Below are 22,079 nucleotides of genomic sequence, written 5' to 3'. Positions count from 1 at the left end.
TAGGATTGGGGAGAAGAGAAGTTTGTGGCACAACTTGACTAGAAGAAGGGATCGGTTGGTAGGACATGTTTTGAGGCATCAAGGGATCACAAATTTAGCATTGGAGGGCAGCGTGGAGGGTAAAAATCGTAGAGGGAGACCGAGAGATGAGTACACTAAGCAGATTCAGAAGGATGTAGGTTGCAGTAGGTACTGGGAGATGAAGCAGCTTGCACAGGATAGAGTAGCATGGAGAGCTGCATCAAACCAGTCTCAGGACTGATGACAACAACAACAACATGACAATGTATGGGGAAATTAGTTAAAATTTTCCTTTAACATGGCTCACTCTGTTAGTATTTTCTTGGAACATGGTGATTTATGAGGTAGTTTGTTAAAATTTCGCTATAACATATCGATAAATTGAATGATTTGTAGGTCGACCAACACACACAAATTTGTGACAGCCCTGAATTGTGCAGTAAAATTTGACTCCCATGGTAAAAGGCACGATATTGCCCTACCGATAGCCATTGGTCAGCCATAAGTGTGGCAGAGCTTCGGATCAGTACCCATGTGCTGGTCTCAATTGTGGGGTTGTCGATGGTCTACTGATGCAGCTGTCATCAACACAGGGACCTTACAAACAAATGACCACTTTCAAGCAACCTTCACCATCTCTATGGGGCCACATGCCACAACTTTTGCCACCACCTCATGGTCTGTTGGTGTGCCCCGATGCTTACTGGCTTTGTCCCGTCACCCATCAGGCCAACACTGCCAACTGCCATTGATGCTAAAAGTGGGCTCTCTTTGCCCACAGACATGGGAGCTGAGGTGCTACTGACTCACTCAGTATTGGTGAAGCAGTGTAGCCTGGTAGTTGAAATGGTGAAACTATCTCTCAACTACAGCCCATCTAAGCCTGATTTTCATCATCTGTCCCCTGGCGACTGCCACATTTGGAAAAAGGAAGTTCAATGTCCATTTACTAGACGACCAATAAAGTGGTCCATCAATCACTGCCTACCTAGATCTTCTTGAACCCTGCCAACTGCAGAGAAGCACTAACCCAGAACTATCCACACCATTATAGTATCACCTCTATTAACTTTTATGGTACCAGAGTTAGGGACAACTCTATGCACTCATCACGATTACTCCTAGTGCAGAAGAGTGGTGCCAGGCGGATCTGCGGTATCCGTTCAAGAAATCGTTGTTGTGTTTTTACGGTATCCTTTCTTTAAGAAAAGAAATTATATAACTGCTACCATTTGCCATGTAAATGGGGCAATGATTTCATTCAGAACATTTATTATGACTGAGGTCTACAACGAAGAAAAAAACTTGAGTTGTTCAGGTGATTTGATATCCTAAGTGTGCAATCACTCTACGTAGAGAGCGATTCAGCTACGCTGTTCACCTCAAACTTATCCGTTGCAATATAAGATATGAGCAATATGACCTGCCAAGATGAATTCACAATAAATTCGTCAATAATAGTGTATCTATGTAAATTATAGAGAATGGAAGGTCAAATTCTCCATTTCAAATGGAATGATGGTAATTGCTGTTGTTTGCATTACACTTCTACGAGACATAAATTCAAAGTTCTTTCTCTCTTCAGTGTCTCATTTCTAGTTTCAAAGTAAATGGAATATTTGAACTAGGAATTTATTTTCTCTGAATATGAAACCTTCACCGGTCGGAGTGGCCGAGCGGTTCCAGGCGCTGCATTCTGGAACCGCGCGACCGCTACGGTCGCAGGTTCGAATCCTGCCTCGGGCATGGATGAGTGTAATGTCCTTAGGTTAGTTAGATTAAAGTAGTTCTAAGCTGTAGGGGGCTGATGACCTCAGACGTTTAGTCGCCTAGTGCTCAGAGTCATTTGAACCATATGAAACCTTCTATCGTCTTATGAGAAAGAGTTAATACCAAGATTAGGAGAAAACTGTGTTTTATTGTGTCAGGCCAATTTAACACAGGCTGTTTTGTGCTTCTGTATCGTTTTCTTTTCTATTTTAATCATTTCTGCATCATTTTTCTTTAAATTAGGTATGTTTCTCGCTGTATTAATTCTGTGTAATGTATATCTGTGTATTTTACATGTATACGGAGCGAGGTGGCACAGTGGTTAGCATACTGGACTTAGGAAGATGTCGGTTGAAATCAGCGTCTGGCCATCCTGCTTTAGTTTTACCGCGATTTCGCGAAATCGCTTCAGGCAAATTCCGGTATGGTTACTTTCAAACGCACGGCCGATTTCCTTCCCCATCCTTCCCTAATCCGATTGGACCGATGACCTCACTGTTTGGTCCCTTCCCCGAATCAATCAACCCACCTATATTCGCTTGCAATGTTAATGACGCAGAGGGAGAAAGAGAGAGAGAGAGAGAGAGAGAGAGAGAGAGAGAGAGACAGTTGAAGGACGGTGTAGGGAGTTCAGCGAAAAACTGGGACGAAATTATATTATGGAGAAAGCTCGCCAATGTGGTTTAGAAGATAACTGTTTATCGCTAAGCGAAGAAAGAAGAGTTTGATTAATATAGTTTGTTGAAGATATAAGACAAATGCAGTAGTACTGAGAGATAACGCGACATTTGTGTTCCGAATATATTTATTCTTTGGCTTATATAACTAATAATTTAGAGAGGAAGCAGGATTCGCAAGAGGAGAAGATCGCAAGAGGAAGAAGAAGCCGAAGGAAGAAGATTATGGAGAGAGAAGAGATTGGGGAAGATTCGTAGCAGAAGAGGACAAAATATACTTTGAAGATTCTAGAGCCTCATGACGTATCAGAGACAGTCAGTGGTAAAGGGGAATAAACAGTTACACCAAAAGTAATCGTGGTGTATAAAAAACCAAATGTATGAGCATAATTTACATTCAATAGAGATTCTGAGCTGTAGTATGCTCATGTCACCGGTGTAATGAACGGTATTGCATGGTTAGATGAAGGTATGATTGGTATTATATCTACGGGCCAAGCATCAAATACTATTTGACAAGTACAAATAAATGAGTGAGCTCTATAATAAAGTGTATGTTAATCAGCTGTACAAGGTTAATACTAAATGGTGTTTTCCATGATAAGTGATTTTTTTTTACTTTTTATTTCTATTTTTGACAGTGGCAGTCAGGAAGTAGACGTTGCAGTATTATTTGCTTCTGGAGACATTACATATGATTTATGGGATTTAGCACTGCTAGAGTTGTTTCAGACCACCGATCAACGAGATAACGAAGGTGTCGCAGCAGTCATCCAAGGTAGGAAACAGCTAAAAACATATTTATGCAGTCACATCGCCAGATGTTAACTAGCACTGTCGACACAAAATTCCCACTTATAAATATTTAAAGTGTGTCACGTGGGTTCATGTCAGCTTTCGATTTAACTCTTTTAAAATTCTCTCGCAGTAGCTCGGCAGATTAAAATTACATACGTGCTATTTATGACAAAGTTCAGTGCAAAGACTTTTTCTTTCACGTACAGGACTGTGTTAACATAATGGCTGACGTGGAAGACACAAGTTTCAGTGCTTCGTTACTCTAAAGGCATTAAAAACCGAAGTGTAGAAAATGGTGTTATACAAACTTATTGAATGTAGACTGTTTCCTCGCTATAATGATACATTGGAACACTGCCTATCGACATTGCCAGCAACATTTACTATCATCAACTACGTTCGAATATAAGTATACAATTTATATACGTTTGTGAACAACTTGTTGGTGTTGTAGTCTTCAGTCCTGAGACTGGTTTGATGCAGCTCTCCATGCTACTGTATCCTGTGTAAGCTGCTTCATCTCCCAGTACGTACTGCAACCTACATCCTTCTGAATCGGCTTAGTGTACTCATCTCTCCAACCTTGTGTAAATGCTCTGAAAAGCTAATCATTTGCATATCACAGCATCTTCTCCCTGTCGGTTAAATTTCGCGTCTGTAGCAGGTCATCTTCGTGGTGTAGCAATTTTAATGGCCAGTAGTGTATTTGGGTTTAAGCGGCATTAAAATATCGTAGATCGTTCAGAAAACAAGTGAAGAATAGTCTCGATTCGGAAGAAGCTGCTACATTAATTATTGAGCACAGGCGGAAAGAAACCGTTTGTACTTCGACAACACTTCCGCAAACGAGGTACCGGAAGATATGCACTCGTCAGTAGGTTTCAATTTCCACAGACTCCTGCAGAAATGTAACAGATTGATTTTATGTATGAAGAAACGGCTAGTAAAAATCTGTGCTGAGGCCGAGAATCAATGCCAGGCCTCCTGCTTACTGGACAGGTGCGTTAGACGCTGAGCCACCTTCTTAGAGCGGTTCATACAAGTGCACGGATAACGCTGGCATGGCTCACTCGCCTGGTACAAATTTTCACACGCGGCTAAGTCTATATACACGATATCATATCTGTATCATACAAATAAAGTCTCTAAAATTGAATCGTTTCATTTGACACAGAAGAAACTCCACGGTCATTGTATCGCTTACACAAAGCGTAAACGTTCAGTGCATTGGCAAAGCTATCATTTATATACACAGGTGATCAATGTGAAAAGGTGTCCTACGTGGGTATGGCCACACGATAGGAATTGACAGATCATGAACACTGAATGGTAGTTGTTGCTACACGAATGGGACATTACATTTCGGACACTGTTAGGGAATGGAATATTCCAAGATCTACAGTGTCCAGAGTCTGCCGAGTCTGACAAATGTCACGCATTACCTCACACCTTGGACAACACACTGTCCGACATCTTTCCCTTAACGATCGAGAACAGCTGGGCTTGCTAAGAGTTGTCAGTTCTAATAGACCAGCAAAACGGGGTGAAATAACAGCAGATGTCATTGTGGGAAGTTCGACAAACCTATCTGTTAGGACAGAGCGGCGAAATTTTGTGTTAATGGGCTTTGGTAGTAGAAGATCGACGCGAGTGTCTTTCCTAATAGCACGATATAGTCTGCAGAAAATGGTATAACTGGAATAGGGTTCATTATGAATAGGAAGGTAGGGCAGAGATTGAGTTAATTTAAAAAGTTCAGTGATAGCGTTGTTCTTATCAGAATCGACAGCAAACCAAAACCGACAACAATAGTTCAAGTATACATGCCGACGTCGCAAGCTGAAGGTGACGAAATGGAGAAACTGTATGAGGATATTGAAAGGGTAATACAGTATGTAAAACCATATGAAAATCTAATGGTAATGGGAGCCATGAATACAGTCGTAGGGGAAGGAGTAGAAGAAAAGGTTAGAGGAGTATATGGCTTGGGACAAGTAATGAGAGAGGAGAAAGACTAATTGAGTACTGTAACAAGTTTCAGCTAGTAATAGCGGATACTCTGTTTAAAAATCGTAAGAGGTGGAAGTATACTTTGAAAAGGCCGGGTGATACGGGAAAATTTCCTTTAGATTACGTCATGGTCAGATAGATTCCGAAATCATATACTGAATTGTATGGCGTACCCAGAAGCAGACATAGACTCAGATCACAATATTGTAGTGATGAAGAGTAGGCTGAAGCTTAAGACATTAAGCAGGAAGAATCAATAGGCAAATAAGTGGGATACGGAAGTACTAAGAAATGGCTAGATACGGTTGAAGTTCTCTAAGACTATAGATACAGCAATAAAGAATAGATCAGCAGGCAGTACAGTTGAAGAGCAGGGGACATCTCTAAGAAGGGCGGTCACAGAAGTTGGGAAGGAAAACAATGATACAAAGAAGATAAGTGCGAAGAAAACATGGATAACAAAGGAAATGCTTCAATTGATCGATGTTCCGGGAAAGTCAGCAATATAGAAATAGGAACGTTGTCCTTGAAATGATGGTCAGGTCCTGCAGAAAGTGTCATCACTTCTATCTGTAAGCTGGTCGTAGGTTTTGTCCCAAAAATGAACAGCATAGAGACAGAATTGGTGACAGTTTTTGCAGGACCTGACCATCATTTTGCAGGACAACGCTCAAGCACGTTCAGTGAAAGCTGTTATTGATTTGTTTGAGTGATCGCGCTGCTAAGTGCTATACCACCAACTGCGCCCACCTGACTTAAACCCTGGTGAGTTCAAGTCGATTTCTAAACTGAGGGAAACACTTCACGCCATTCGCTTCAGAACTGCTACAAATTCGTCGGGCACTGCTAAGAGTATTCTACGACTTCCACATCGCTGGCAACGGATTATACACAATGCTGGTGGCTACTCTGTAGGTCAGTAAAACTTTGAAACACGTATCTATTTTGTACGAGCTGTAAATAAATAGTTCCAGTCCTCGCACAGATCGCTGAGGTATGAAACAAATAAGAAGTGCAGGGAACCTAAGACGAAATGGCTGCAGTTAAAATGTGAAGACATAGTAAAAGAAATGATTGTCGGAAGGACAGACTCAGTGTACAGGAAAGTCAAAACAACCATCAGTGACGTTAAAAGCAAGGGTGAGAGCATTGAGACTGCAACGGGTATTCCATTGTGAAATGCAGAGGAGAGTGCGGATAGGTGGAAAGAATACATTGAAAGCCTCTATGAGGGGGAAGATTTGTCTGATGCGATAGCAGAAGAAACAGGAGTCAATTTGGAAGAGATAGGGGATCCAGTATTAAAATCAGAATACAAATGAGCTTTAGAGGACTTGAGATCAAATAAGGCAGAGGGATAGAACACATTCCATCATTCACGTCGGTGTGTAACGTGCATTAGTCTGGCAATATACCATCTGACTTTCGGAAAAGCATCATCCACACAACTCCGAAGACGGCAAGAGTTGAAAAATAAGAGAATTACAGCACAATCAGCTCATGCACCCAAGTCGCTTACTAGAATAATACACTCCTGGAAATGGAAAAAAGAACACATTGACATCGGTGTGTCAGACCCACTATACTTGCTCCGGACACTGCGAGAGGGCTGTACAAGCAATGATCACACGCACGGCACAGCGGACACACCAGGAACCGCGGTGTTGGCCGTCGAATGGCGCTAGCTGCGCAGCATTTGTGCACCGCCGCCGTCAGTGTCAGCCAGTTTGCCGTGGCATACGGAGCTCCATCGCAGTCTTTAACACTGGTAGCATGCCGCGACAGCGTGGACGTGAACCGTATGTGCAGTTGACGGACTTTGAGTGAGGGCGTATAGTGGGCATGCGGGAGGCCGGGTGGACGTACCGCCGAATTGCTCAACACGTGGGGCGTGAGGTCTTCACAGTACATCGATGTTGTCGCCAGTGGTCGGCGGAAGGTGCACGTGCCCGTCGACCTGGGACCGGACCGCAGCGACGCACGGATGCACGCCAAGACCGTAGGATCCTACGCAGTGCCGTAGGGGACCGCACCGCGACTTCCCAGCAAATTAGGGTCACTGTTGCTCCTGGGGTATCGGCGAGGACCATTCGCAACCGTCTCCATGAAGCTGGGCTACTGTCCCGCACACCGTTAGGCCGTCTTACTCTCACGTCCCAACATCGTGCAGCCCGCCTCCAGTGGTGTCGCGACAGGCGTGAATGGAGGGACGAATGGAGATGTGTCGTCTTCAGCGATGAGAGTCGCTTCTGCCTTGGTGCCAATGATGGTCGTATGCGTGTTTGGCACCGTGCAGGTGAGCGCCACAGTCAGGACTGCATACGACCGAGGCACACAGGGCCAACAACCAGCATCATGGTGTGGGGAGCGATCTCCTACACTGGCCGTACACCTCTGGTGATCGTCAAGGGGACACTGAATAGTGCACGGTACATCCAAACCGTCATCGAACCCATCGTTCTACCATTCCTAGACCGGCAAGGGAACTTGCTGTTCCAACAGGACAATGCACGTCCGCATGTATCCCGTGCCACCCAACGTGCTCTAGAAGGTGTAAGTCAACTACCCTGGCCAGCAAGATCTCCGGATCTGTCCCCCATTGAGCATGTTTGGGACTGGATGAAGCGTCGTCTCAAGCGGTCTGCACGTCCAGCACGAACGCTGGTCCAGTTGAGGCGCCAGGGGGAAATGGCCTGGCAAGCCGTTCCACAAGACTACATCCAGCATCACTACGATCGTCTCCATGGGAGAATAGCCGCCTGCATTGCTGCGAAAGGTGGATATACACTGTACTAGTGCCGACATTGTGCATGCTCTGTAGCCTGTGTCTATGTGCCTGTGGTTCTGTCAGTGTGATCATGTGATTTATCTGACCCCAGGAGTGTGTCAATAAAGTTTCCCCTTCCTGGGACAATGAATTCACGGTGTTCTTATTTCAATTTCCAGGAGTATATACAGAAGAATGGAAAGTGAAAATTGAGGGTGCACTACTTGACGATCAGTTTTGGTTTTAGGAAAGGTAAAGGCACGAGACAGGCAATTCTGACGTTGCAGTTGATAATAGAAGCAAGTCTAAAGAAATCTCAAGACACGTTCATAGGATTTGTTGCCCTGGAAAAAGTATTCGACAGTGTAAAATGCTGCAGGATGTTCGAAATTCTGAGAAAAGTAGGGGTAAGGTGGAAGGAGAGACTGGTCATATACAATATGTACATCAGCCAAGAGGGAATAGTAAGAGAGGACGACCAAGAAGGTAGTGGTGTAAGAAAGGATGTAGACTTTCGCCCCTCTGTTCAATCTGTATATCGTGGAAGCAATGATGGAAATAAAATTAAGATTCAGGAGCTGAATTAAAATTCAAGGTTAAGGGATATCAATGATACGGTTCACTGATGACATTGCTATCCTGAATGAAAGTGAAGAAGAATTACATGATCTGCTGAAAGGAATGAACAGTCTAATGAGTACAGGGTATGTATTGAGAGTAAATCGAAGAAAAACGAAGGTAATTAGGAGTAGTAGAAATGATGACATCGAAAAACTTAACATAAGGATTGATGGTCACGAAGTAGATTAAGTTAAGGAATTCTGCTACCTAGACGTTAAAATAACCTATGACAGACGGAGCAAGGAGGACTTCAACAGCAGACTTACAATTGCATAAAATTCGTTCCTCACCTGGAGAGGTCTACTAATATAAAATATCAGCCTTAATTTGAGGTATAAGTTTCTGAGAATGTACGTCTGGAGTACAGAATTGTATGGTAATTAAGCATGGACTGCGGGAAAACTGGAATAGAAGAGAATCGATGCATTTGAAATGTGGCGCTACAGACGAATGTTGAAAATTAGGTAGACTGATAAGGTGAGGAATGAGGAAGTTCTGCGCAGAATAGGAGAGGCAAGGAAAATGTAGAAAACACTGATAAGGAGAAGGGACAGGATAATAGGACACCTTTTAAGATATGAGGGAATGACTTCCATGACACGTGAGGGAGCTGTAGAGGGCAAAAACTGTACAGGAAGACAAATATTGGAATATATCCAGCAAGTAATTAAGGACGTAGGTTGCAAGTACTAATCTGAGATGAAGAGGTTATCACAGAAGAGGAATTCATGGAGGGCCGCATCAAAGCAGTCAGAAGACCGATGAAAAAAAAAGTAAAAGTCTGCGGCCTCTCTCCTGGGCTCGTGACGATATTATTTGGATCATAGACGACTGAATAATCGCGGCCTGCTTGCTTGAGAACCGATTTCAGTTAGTAAGAGCTGACGCTAGCTTTCGAGCGTAGGGCGCTGAAGGCCCCATGAAGTCATGGACCCGAGTTACCTGCAAGGCATTGTGTAAGTTAATGGTGGCTCTATAATGACATGGGCTGTAGTTACACCGAATGGTATGGGTCCTCAGGTCTAAATGAACCGATCATTGACTGGAAATATTTATGTTCCACTACTTGGAGGAAAGTTGCTGCCATTCGTGTGCTTTGCTAACAGCTCGAAATCGTCTGAAGCGCCAGTCCTGGCCTCATTAATATATCGGTTGGACTCCAGAAGACTTGAAAATCGTGGCCGGATCATCTGAGACTCGATTTCAGTTAGTGAGAGCTGATGATAGCGTTCGAGTGTGGGACGGCACAGATCCCATGGAGCCATGGACATGAGCTGTGAAGAAGCACTGTGCAACCTAGTGGTACATACACAATGGAGAGATTGTGATTACATGGAAGGGTTTGGGTCATCTGGTCCAACTGGAGTGATCATTGACTGGAAATTTTATATTCGGCTACTTGCACAACTGTTTTAGCCAATCGTGTACTTCACGTTCCAAAACGACGATGAAATTTTTATCGGTGACAACGCGCAATGTCATTGCGTAAGAATGGTTTCCAAGTGGTTTGAAGAACTTTCTGGACTATTACAGCGAGTGATTTGGACACTCAGATCACTTGACATGAATACGATCTAAGATTAATGGGACGTAGCGAGAGGTCAGTTTGTGCCCAAAATCCAGCTCTAGCAACATTTTCGCTATAGAGGCAGGGTTGTTCCAACGATTTGTTGAGTGCATGGCACATCGAGTTGCTGCATTACACTGGGGAAAAGGTGGTCCGACACGACATTAAGAGGTATCAAGTGTGTTTATCGAACAGAACAACACCCTACGCAGCCTCCTCGTTACAGTAACCTCAAACAGATAGAAATTAGTTGTGTATTTGTATATGATATACGACAAAATTCCATTTTAAGTTTACCTCTTGCCAAGTGAACTGTTCATGAGTTTATCTCACGCAACTCCATTTAGCGTTCGATCTGGTAGTTATTCACAAGTACGGAGAGGTCGTGAGGTGACAGAGAGTCAGGCGGCGCTCTCCACCTGTCGTAGCTTCATCTCCCATCCCTCTTCTCATCGCATCCCCACCCCTACCCTGCCCAGGCAGACTCCGTCGGAACCCCCTCTCCCCGCACCTTTCACCTCGGCGCGCTCCCTCTCCGCCAATCACAGCCGTCGAGCGCGGCCCGCGATGTGGAGGGGGGGCCGGGGATGTGGGTTATCCGAAGGCTTCTTTCGAAATTGGGTTAATACCGGTGCTCCGCCGGTTGTCGGCGGTGGGGCGGCTTGGACCGCGCCGAGCCGAGCGGCGCTACCGTAGACGGGTTAGGATGGTGGGGAGGGGCCGACAGGGGTGGGGGACGGGGGGAGGGGAGTGTAGGGGAAGGGAGAGGCGGGCCCGCGCGCTCGGCGGCGGCGACCTGGGGGGCAGGCGTCGCGACGCCAGTCCGGCGGCGACGCGCTACCGGCGACGACGCAGCGCGCCAGCGTGGCGGCACACGCCGCGACATGCCGACGCCGACGCCGCCTCCGACGCCACCGCCGACGCACGTGCTCGCCGCCGCCCTAACGCTCTGCCTCGTGCTGCACGGTGAGTCGTCCGCTGCCCTGACGCTGCTGAAATGCGATCTCTAAGCTGCTTAGCAATGTCATTAGCTGTTGTAGAAACACTCTCTGCCCCTGACTACGCTCGATATATACATAGACGAATTTTCGACGTCACTAGCAAGTGCGTGTCCAGACATCGTTTGCTGCAAAGGTGAAATTAATACTAACAATGCTAGATACCGGTTGTGGACTATGTGATGTATTTACTACATTGTATTTCGGGATCACATTATCCCGTTATCGAGCGATCTAAACCAAGGAAACACAACTCATTACACTTTAATGCTAGGGATAGTGACAACCATGAAAATCACTATATATTGCCCTATAATATTTCATACCTTAAAAGTTACTATGCCATCACAAACCGTCAGAAGTAAACAACAAGAAGCAAACATTCATTGTCAGACAAATAAAACTCTTCATTGAACATATCAAGTTGGGGCTTAGCATTCTCACAAACGTCATTTAATAACTAAAGGCAACTTCCTCCATCCACAAAAGATTGTACTATCATATAATTTATGCATCCCAGCCTCAAACGATAAGAATTCATATGTATGTCATAGTAATTCCTAAAAACGAAAATTAAATCCATGTTACAGTGATTGCATCCATACTGAATAACCTACAGGAAACGTTTGACCGTTATCGAAAAGTATTTTAGAAAAACGGCTGCTTCTCAAAGAGAACGACACTAAAGAAGACCCAGGAACACTTGGATGCATTCCTTATATAATACCTTAAAAATCAGTATTTTCTCTAAATTTGTCAGCAGCTACCCTTTTCTTCAAAGCGCAATGTATTACGCTTACCAACTATCATCCTTAAGATGCTATGCCACTGCTGACTGAAGATGTGTTTCATTTGTCCCAAATTCTTCACCTCATGGTGCTGTCATTTTATTTCATAATTTCCCTTTTTCCCCACCCACTTCTTAGCTGTGCCAACCTTGTGTTTCAGACTCTGCTCCAGTTTGTTGTTCTCCTAAATGCCACAGCACTTGTTAATGGCCTTGTGTAATACCGAAACACGCTGTGATAAACAAACCACACATTCGACATTCAGTATTGATTGCTGATACAATTGTACAATGCGTTCAACCAGATAATAATGAAATTATTCTTCTGCACCTCACCGATTTAGCTGAAGTCCTGTAGTCACATGTTTTGTAGCCATCTCTTCTCAGATATATCTGTATGCAGTTTTGTTCCTCTGGGAAAATTTTGTTGTCTGGCACGTGACATACGTCTGTTGTTGCTGCAGTTACAAACTTCTGAAATCAACTAATTCAGTCAACTGTTTTTACTTTGTCGTATTTCTAATGCAGTCTACCCATAAGCCACATTTGATTTCTGTTTTAAATTTTCGTTTCTTTCCTTGGAATACTTACACCACGCATTTACACCCAAATAAGATTCACTCTCTATTTACATAAGCATGGTTGGTGGCTAGTACTTCCACGGATATGAATGTCATGTTGTGGGGGCAAGTTTTCATTGGTGCTGTCGACGACAGTAAAACGTTTCTGCGTTTCTGTGCGACCGCGTCATCATATTATTTATAAAACCTAAGTATCAGCCACTGCTGCTAGTGGCCTTAAAAATGTAGTTTACAAACACATCTCTCAACATTTAATGTGGTAGAAAATACTACAATTTAGCAGCAGTTCAGTTAAAATTGTATACACGAAACCATGAGCGTTGACGATTTGGGCAATGGATACCGAAAAGTATATCTTGTAAATAAACGCCGACAGTCTTTGGTGAATACTAGATGCCAACACCAACCAAAACATGTGTGCATTTTCATCATTTCTGAGCACTGTGTGTTGCAATAAAAGGTCAATTTCATCCGTTGTTGTCCACGCTGTATAGACAAGCGTCCACGTATGTCGGTCACGGAAGACTTCAAACAATCTAAAATGGAGAAGAAGCGCTATAACTTACTGAAGCGCTGGAGGTTTGATAGCTTATGAAATTAGTTTCACTTGATAAATTCGTCACTGAGTGTCACTGGCTGGAGCATCACATACGTTAAATTACTGGAAGTATTGTGGTGAACAATTTATCTGTCAAATAAATTTACTTATAGCAAGAAATGTGCTTTTCAGGCAGCATGAAAGCTTAGAACCACAAGAAGCCCACGATAGTGTGCCGATGTCCGTTTCCTTAATCAATGTCGGAGAGTGATGTCCCTTTAAATAGCCAATACGTCACTGAATTTTCCTCTCCAGATGTTAGTCCTCTTGTGGAAGGGTGTGGCAGTACAAAAGAATGATGGCCAACATACGCCGATCTTTCTGTTATAATGGACAGAGCATACATTTTTTGTTTTTGATTGTATAGCTTCATATGCAGTCTGTTTACAGTTGGTTACCAACACACTACGTAATATTATAATTAACCTGATTTTAGTCAGAGATATTTTAGTGTCCAGAACATCTCTTTCCGCATAGAAATCCGCTTGCAGCCGACATTGGCATTTAAGATCATAATTTCCCTATGTTATGAATTGCAAGAAAAAGAAAATGGTCCACTAAATCTTCTGCAAGTAAGTAATCACGAAAAAAATACCGCTTAAGTAACTAGTTAATAAGAGAATATCTGTGGAATTTGGAGCTTTTTTCCATCTTACACAATTAATAGACCTTCGTGGAAGTGCATTTTCCTCTTCGTCGCCTTTTAACAATATATTAATAACTTAGGGGCTAAAACAGAAAAACCTTCAATACGAAAACCTCTTGAGATTAAGCGAACCGATTTATTATTCCGTGGATAAAACTAGCGGATGATATTCCTTTAGCAGCTGAGATTGATAAATATATGCTGAACATATTTTCAATATTTGCGGTAGTTAAGAAGAAAATAAAATTAAATTTAATACCAAAAATATTGATATTAAAAATTTAAAAATGAACATAATTCATCAATATTTGAAAAAAACTTCAGTTACAACATATGATCTGTTATTTAGGCACAATGATTACGGAAGACAATAGATGCGACAAAGAAAGCAAAAAGTATGCGGCAACGACGAAATGTGCTTATTATCAAAGAAGACAAACGATTGTTTTGGGCATAGAAAAACAGTTTGTCGATACCTTAGCCCGGAGTGGCTCTCGAATAAAGGTTAAAACCTAAACACATTTTGTAAACAGACTGAAAACTCTTAGAAGCAAGGCAAAGTTGCTTTGCTGAAGGGAAGTGAGAACCACTTGTACAGCAAAAAATTCCAAAAGAAGATATATTGAAACAGGTCACTGAGCCACTAAATCTCATGCCAACTATACAAATAATGAAACTTTATGTAAACGCACTATGTTGTGAACAAACATAACGTGAGGAAAAACGTTGATAAAGAAAAAAAAGTGGAGACCAAATAAGAAGCTAGTAGATCTGCTGGAGCGAACAAAGCGTATAAAATATAAAGATATGTACGCGACTGCACGAAGTATAGAAGAGTAATTTATTTCAACAAAACACCTACGTAAACGATAAAATTCAAAAAATCTTTCAGAACTGAACATCACTTTTATCTCAAAACGGCTTAATGACCTCTGTACTTCATATAAATTCGTCAAAATATTGTCCGTTGAAATGGAGGGAATCACTTCTGTCACCTTTCAATATCAGCAAACAAAATGGCATACATGTTATCTTTTATAAAATTGGGACGTACTGGAACATTAACGCTCGTAGTCACATGTCTGCGTAGTAGCGGGCACGTTCCCTCCGCCCTTCGCCTCTGCTGTCTCCACTTTTCTTTGCCTTCCTTTCATTTGAATCACATGGCGAGTTGTCAACAAGTCTCAAATGGGTGTAATTTACGTGATCATCGTATCTGTTAACTTGATGGGAAACAGCATGCACATTAATAAAAATGATAATGATATTGCCACCGAAAGACGTTAAAGAAGCCCTTTGCTATCGATTTTAAGTCAAGTGCAAGACGCAATATTACCACATTTTATTTAATGAGTTAAGAAAACTGAGAAATATGTTTCACAAGTCACTTATGCGAAATGGTGTTAGTTGTATTACTGGCCATTTGCTAGAATGGTCGCTACCAATTTTTCAACTTTTGCTTTTCCGGAATTTCGCCACTGGGCTACGCGTTCCCACGCAAAATAAACTGTGCAAGCTTCAGTAGCAGTACTAATATACAGCACGCTTTCCTGCAGCGACTTTTACTTTCAAGAACTATATTTTCAGATTTAGTTTCTCACGAAATTGTGTGCTGCATATCTTTCAGCTCTGATAGTTTTGCAGAGCTGAAGAGCTACAACCTGTACAAAAAATTAGAAAAATTTTGAGATCCTATCTAGATGATCAGTTACAAATGAATTTATTGACAGTAGCATGCCTTATCTCAAAGTTTAATGCCTCATTTTCAGGCACTTTACTCCTTCAGTGCAAAGCAACATCCAAGTTGATGCCCAACTCGGTTGTATATTTTGGCGTAGGGAAACGTAAGAGATACTCTCACTGTGGGTACCTTACAATGGCATTGAAATTTTTGTTTATGGAGACCTAAGCGTTTTACACAATTAGACTTATTCGACAGTTCAGGATCATCTAACAGTGTACGTAAATCAGGTTTTATAATGTCCACAGAGATATTTTTATCTGCTTATAATTCGTAATTTTAATGTGGCGTACTGAAACATCACAGAGAAGTTCTACAAAAATACACAACAACCAACGTACCTGTATCTTAGAAACTGAACAGAGGATCTGTTATATTTTATCAATCTACTCACTCCTAACTCTTGATCCCCTACAATTGGTTCATACTACTGGCTAACTTATTTATAAGTGAGCGGCATCCATTTCCAGAATATCTACTTGAACATTTGTGGCTGTACCATCATAATTTTCTCTAGCATCATAACTTACAAAATATACAAAGAGTGTAACATTAGTCAGACATTTCTGTAAGCCATTTCAACACCAGTTATGGAACATTTCTCTAACTATATAATCCACAGTAATAAAATCAAGATTATTGTTTGCTGATGAATATTATTGTTGGCTGAATGTAAACATAGTTTTGGTATCAAATACTTATGTTGTAAAAATCAGACCTCATAGGATGCGATGCAATATTTTATTACCTGCATAACACTATTCATTACAGACTAAAACAGAAGCAAATTTACCTAAGAGATTGGTGTGATCCCGACTTATCAATATACGTGGCTACTTTTATATTGTTTCAAGGTATGACCATTAATTGCTTGTGTTTCGAAAATATTCTATGTACTAAAGAACAATACCTTTCTTTTGGCCTGGATATGTATTTCTAAGTGTAGAGTAACGTGGACTTCAATTGATATGTGCTTATTCACTGTGCTAACAATATGTTTTGACTAGAAATATCACGATTAATGGAACAATCTCTCATTGACCATATTAATGTGTTAACTACTTTTGCTGTAGCTAACTGAGCCTTACTTCAAGCATTTTAAAGAGGGCTTTTAATTAATTATGTATATAACGGAGTATTATTCTTCAGCATCTAAAAACATATGTAGTACATAAAAGTCAGATGACATTTAGTTTATTTTCAGATACAATTTTCTGCAGCTGATTCATCGTTTTCACATCGTGTATCTAATCCACTAGAAGACATTATACGAACATACTGTTGACCCTCACATTTCATAAATATTCAACGTCGCTGTTGAGTGTATCTTTCTATACCTGTAAATGAAAGAAATTAACAAATAAAAATTTCAAATTTTCTAGCATCACTAGTTTCAAGTGTTTGGGATACATGCACGCTATGATTCAGTAATGAAGAAACAAAACAAATAAGCGCTGTAATATTTACGAAACTAATATAGACTCTCGCTCAACATTGAAATTAACGATACGTATCTCCAATTAAAATCTGCAGCAATTACTGCCACACCCTCAATTAATAGGTGTTGGTAATTTTATTCTGTTCCAAGTACGATCAGTAAATCAATCATTGTATGAGAACAGATTCACTCAAAGCCGAATTAGCGTTACATTTATGACCTTTCAATTTTTAAAACATGTTTAACTTGTGTTTATTACGACACTGTTCAAGTAACAACAATAAGTATGTATCATTTCCATTACATATAGTGGCAATGACTCCTAATTCTTCGAAATACTGTATTAAAAAAACAAAATGAAATACACATAAAATTCATAAACTCACATTTCGTAATATATGCTTTCCAGAAACTTTTAACACAAGATTGATAAATTTTCCTAACGTACAATTACTGACGAAGGGAATGAATCCAGTATAAAATCAGGTTTCAGTAAAATGAGAAAATTCCATACTATATTTACAGCCCATGAGTGCACTACAATCTTGCAGCAAAGTATGAGCAAAAATCTTTCACCAAGATGCTGCTTAGAATAAGGAAACATCTCTAATGGAAGTCAAATAAGGATTCGCAAAGGGGAGACCTTGTAAATATTCAATTTTCATTTTTCAGATCATGGAGAGATGAAACTTGCTAGTCTTTCACAACTAAAAGGCAATTGACGGACATAACATTGATTTGCTGCAGGATATTACTAATTCGATAAAGTCATTGTACAGAAATTTTGTAAGAAGAAAAGAAATTCAGTGAGAAAAGATGTATATGCGCAAAGTAACCACACCTTGACCGACAGCATTAAGGAGACAAACACTTCGACTCTAATTTGCCATTGATCTATTTTTCGCAGATTGTTCAAAGGAAAAAATACAAGAGACATTATATATTAATAAACGACTCTGCTGAAAAAATATGAACATTTGTACTCAGAAAAAATCATGCTTATCACAGCGAAAAACCGGTATAAGCTAATATTGATATTTAGAATATACTGACTGAGCAAGTCTCAGGATCTGCATATTTGAGCCTTCACGTACTATACCGCAAATTTACTGGATTTAGACATTTTGTGGGAACAATCCAAGGAAAGTTGGGTCACAAAGTAAGAAATAAATCTCAATATCGGTAATGTGAGATAATCACAGTATCATATTGCTGTATTTAAAAAAGTACAGGTTCTAGCCTGTGCCTTAGTACAATAAATGTATTAGGTAGTAATGAAGTTTCTCCAATAACTAGCCAGCTCATCAATGCTTAACCGTAAAAGTATGAGAACTGTTGCGAGTTCAGGTCATCAGTAATACAAGAGAGGAACACAAGAATAGCTATTTACAACATGTATAAAACTAGCCTGTAATCACAGAGGAAGCGGCTACACGGGTAGCGGTTGTTGTCTGGATGGAACTTGGCAGTTTTTTTTTTCAATTTTGAGGATCTAGGGACTAAAAGGGTGCAACAGCAATACAAGAAAGTGGGCCTAGAAGCAATCAGTATTGTAACTGGAAATTGTCATAGAAGTTTTGGAAAAGAACCATATCTCCAAGCACCAATGCAGAACACTGAAGCTGAAATCTTTAATAGGTACGGAAAGCTGGATAAAGCCGGAAATAATTCCAACTGATATTTTCACGAAGCACCTAACCGTGTTCAGAAAGCATTGATTAGATACAGTTGGTGGTGGAGTTTTTATTGCTGTCAGAAGTAGTTCACCTTGTAATGAAATCCTAGTAGATAGTTCCTTTGAGTTAGTGCAGTGTTTGTAAAGGCTATAGTTGCCAACGCAACCGGTATAAATTTATATTTGGCTCCTATTACCAACCCCCCCCCCCCCCCCCATCCGACTCCGATCTGATGATACAGTTGCCGAACAGTTTAAGAAAAATTGAGTCTCATTTCAAATGGGTACCCCAATTATATGTAGTTATGGAGGTAGTGACTTCAATATAGCATCTATATGTTGGCGAAAATACATGTTGAAAAAAGGAGGTAGGTATAAAACATCTTACGAAATAGGTCTCAATGCGTTCAAAGAGAATTATTTCGAACAATTATTTCAGGAACTCACTCGAAGTTTAAATTATTACGAAAACATACCTAACCTCTCAGCAACAAATAATCCACAGCAAATAGGGATTATAATGACGGATACAGGGATTAGTGACCACAAGGAAGGTACAGAGAGACTGAATATCATAACTTCCAAAGCCACCAAAAATAAATGCATACACACACTTGTGAAAAAGCAGACAAAAATTCGTTTCAGACCCTCCTAAGAGACGTTTCACTCCTTCTAATCTGAATATGAAAGCGTAGACCAGATGTGGTTGGATTTCAAGGAAATTGTATCGACGGCTACATGAGAGACATATACCAAATAAAATAATAAGAGATGGTACTGATCACTCATGGTGGACCAACCACCGTCACACTCGGTGTGATTTTAATTTGTTTTGTCTGTTCTCTGTCGGAGTATTTCTTGTCCTATGTCATCTGCCGTCTTTCCTGTTGTTCATTTTTTATTCTCTTTGGGTGGTTTTAGTTTTTTGGAAAAAGGGACCGATGACCTTAGCAGTCTGGTCCCTTTAATCCCACAAACCAACCAACCAACCAAGATCCCTCATGGTGCACTAAGCAGGTCAGAAGACTGCTACAGAAGTAACGAAAAAGACATGCCGAATTTAAAAGCACACAAAACCCTCAAGATTAGCGAAGTTTTACAGAAGGGCTAAATGTAGCGTGAATCTCAATGTGAGATGCTTTTAATATTTTCCAGAACGAAACTCTGTCTCGAAATCTGGCCAAAAGTTAAAGGAGATTCTTGTCGTATGTAAGTTGCACCAATGGAAAGATGCAATAAACACCATCACTGCAGGACAACAGTGGTGATGTTACTGATGATGTTGTTCAAATGTGTGTGAAATCTTATGGGACTTAACTGCTAAGGTCATCAGTCCCTAAGTTTACACACTACTTAACCTAAATTATCCTAAGGACAAACACACACACCCATGCCCGAGGGAGGACTCGAACCTCCGCCGGGACCAGCCGTGTTACTGATGACAGTGCCACAAAAGCAGAGTTAGTTCACCAAAGAAGACGGAATTCGAACCAAGAGCAACTGTCAACGAGAGAAACTTAGAAGTAGATAACCTCCGTGTAGCAAAGCAGCTAAATCACCTAATAAAGGCAAGGCTTCCGGTTCTGATTTTGTACCATTCAGGTTCCTCACAGAGTGTGGTGATACAATAGCTCAATATTTAGCAATCATAAGAAACCGATCTCTCATTGAAAGATTCGTACCTAAAGACTGTAGAGTTGCATAAGTCACATCTATACCCCAGAAAGTAAACAGGAGGAATCTGCTAAATTATAGATACCTATCGCTAACGTCGATAAGAAGTAGAATTTTGGAACATATGTTGTGTTGGAAAATTATGAATAATCTAAAAGAAAACGATTTATTGACAAGCATCCAACGGGGATTCAGAAAATGTTGCTCTCGTGAAATACAACTAGCGTTTTACTGTCACGAAATAGTGAGTGCTATTGATAAGGGATATTAAATTGATTACCCGATTATTTGTAGATTTCCAGAACGTTTCTGACACCCTACCTGAAGAGGGAATTCTAATGAAATTGCGTGCGTATTGACTACTGTCTCAGTTGTTATTTCCTGTCGAAGCTGCTGTTCCTGATCTACATAAACAATTTAGGAGAAAATCAGAGTAGCAGTCTCAGATTCTTTGCAAATGATGCTGTCATTTGGTGTCTTGTAAGGTCATCAGATGATTAAAATAAATTCTAAAATCAGACAAATCCGAAGGCCGTAAATTGGACTAAATACTTAGGTATCACAATTACGAATAAACCACAGTTAAAAAGATCACACAGGTAAAATGTTGCAGGTAGGGCATACCAATTATTTATTGGCAGAATTCTGAGAAAATGCTACAAATCTACTAAACAGACTGCCTACGCCATGCTTGAACATCCTCTTCTGTAGTACTACTGTGCGGTGTGGGATTGCCATCAGATAGGATCGACGAAGGACATCGGAAATGTTCGAAGAAGGGCAGCTCGTTCTGAAATATGCTGAAGTAGGGGAGAGAGCGCTATGGATATGATACATAGGTTTGGGTGGAAATCATTTAAACAAAGACGTATCTCGTTGCAGCGGGACCTCCTCATGAAATTTAAATCACCAGTTTTTTCCTCAGGGTGTGAAAATATATTGTTGGCCCCCACCTACATAGGGAAGAATGATCATCACAATAATATCACTGAAATCGGAGCTCACACAGAAACATTCGAGTGTTTTTTTTTTCCGAGCGCTTGTCAAGAGTGGAATGGAAGAGAAATAGCTTGATGGTGGTTCGATGAACGTTTTGCCATGCAGTCAATTGTAAACTGTAGAGAAATCATTTATATGTAAACGTAGATCAAATTGAGACAGTTAAAATTGCTGGGAGATACAAATTGCGGGTCAGTAAACACGGGACGGTCTCAGGAAAACAGCGGGACCAATAAGAAAACTGAACGGTCCATTCCTAGCCCCTACGACGATGCTGCTTCGAAGAGACACTAACTGACAAATACACTCCTGGAAATTGAAATAAGAACACCGTGAATTCATGGTACCAGGAAGGGGAAACTTTATTGACACATTCCTGGGGTCACATACATCACATGATCACACTGACAGAACCACAGGCACATAGACACAGGTAACAGAGCATGCACAATGTCGGCACTAGTAAAGTGTATAGCCACCTGTCGCAGCAATGCAGGCTGCTATTCTCCCATGGAGACGATCGTAGAGATGCTGGATGTAGTCCTGTGGAACGGCTTGCCATGCCATTTCCACCTGGCGCCTCAGTTGGACCAGCGTTCGTGCTGGACGTGCAGACCGCGTGAGACGACGCTTCATCCAGTCCCAAACATGCTCAATGGGGGACAGATCTGGAGATCTTGCTGGCCGGGTTAGTTGACTTACACCTTCTGG

The 22,079-nt window shown here is 41.2% G+C and overlaps 1 protein-coding gene across 1 annotated transcript in view; it reads left to right on the top strand.

Moving 5' to 3' along the window:
• Window positions 1–11,054: 11,054 nt before the first annotated feature.
• The window catches only part of LOC126281441 (carbonic anhydrase-related protein 10-like), a 421,827-nt gene continuing 410,802 nt past the window's right edge, over window positions 11,055–22,079 (top strand). Inside the window, exon 1 of the mRNA XM_049980412.1 lies at window positions 11,055–11,197. Within this exon, the coding sequence (XP_049836369.1) occupies window positions 11,116–11,197 (82 nt within the window). The 5' untranslated portion in view covers window positions 11,055–11,115. The remainder of the gene's footprint in view (window positions 11,198–22,079) is intronic.

This window comes from Schistocerca gregaria, chromosome 7, assembly GCF_023897955.1.
Source record: "Schistocerca gregaria isolate iqSchGreg1 chromosome 7, iqSchGreg1.2, whole genome shotgun sequence".
Taxonomy (NCBI): domain Eukaryota; kingdom Metazoa; phylum Arthropoda; class Insecta; order Orthoptera; family Acrididae; genus Schistocerca; species Schistocerca gregaria.
Note: the sequence above shows the minus strand (reverse complement) of the source record. Positions and strands in the feature narration are given on the sequence as shown.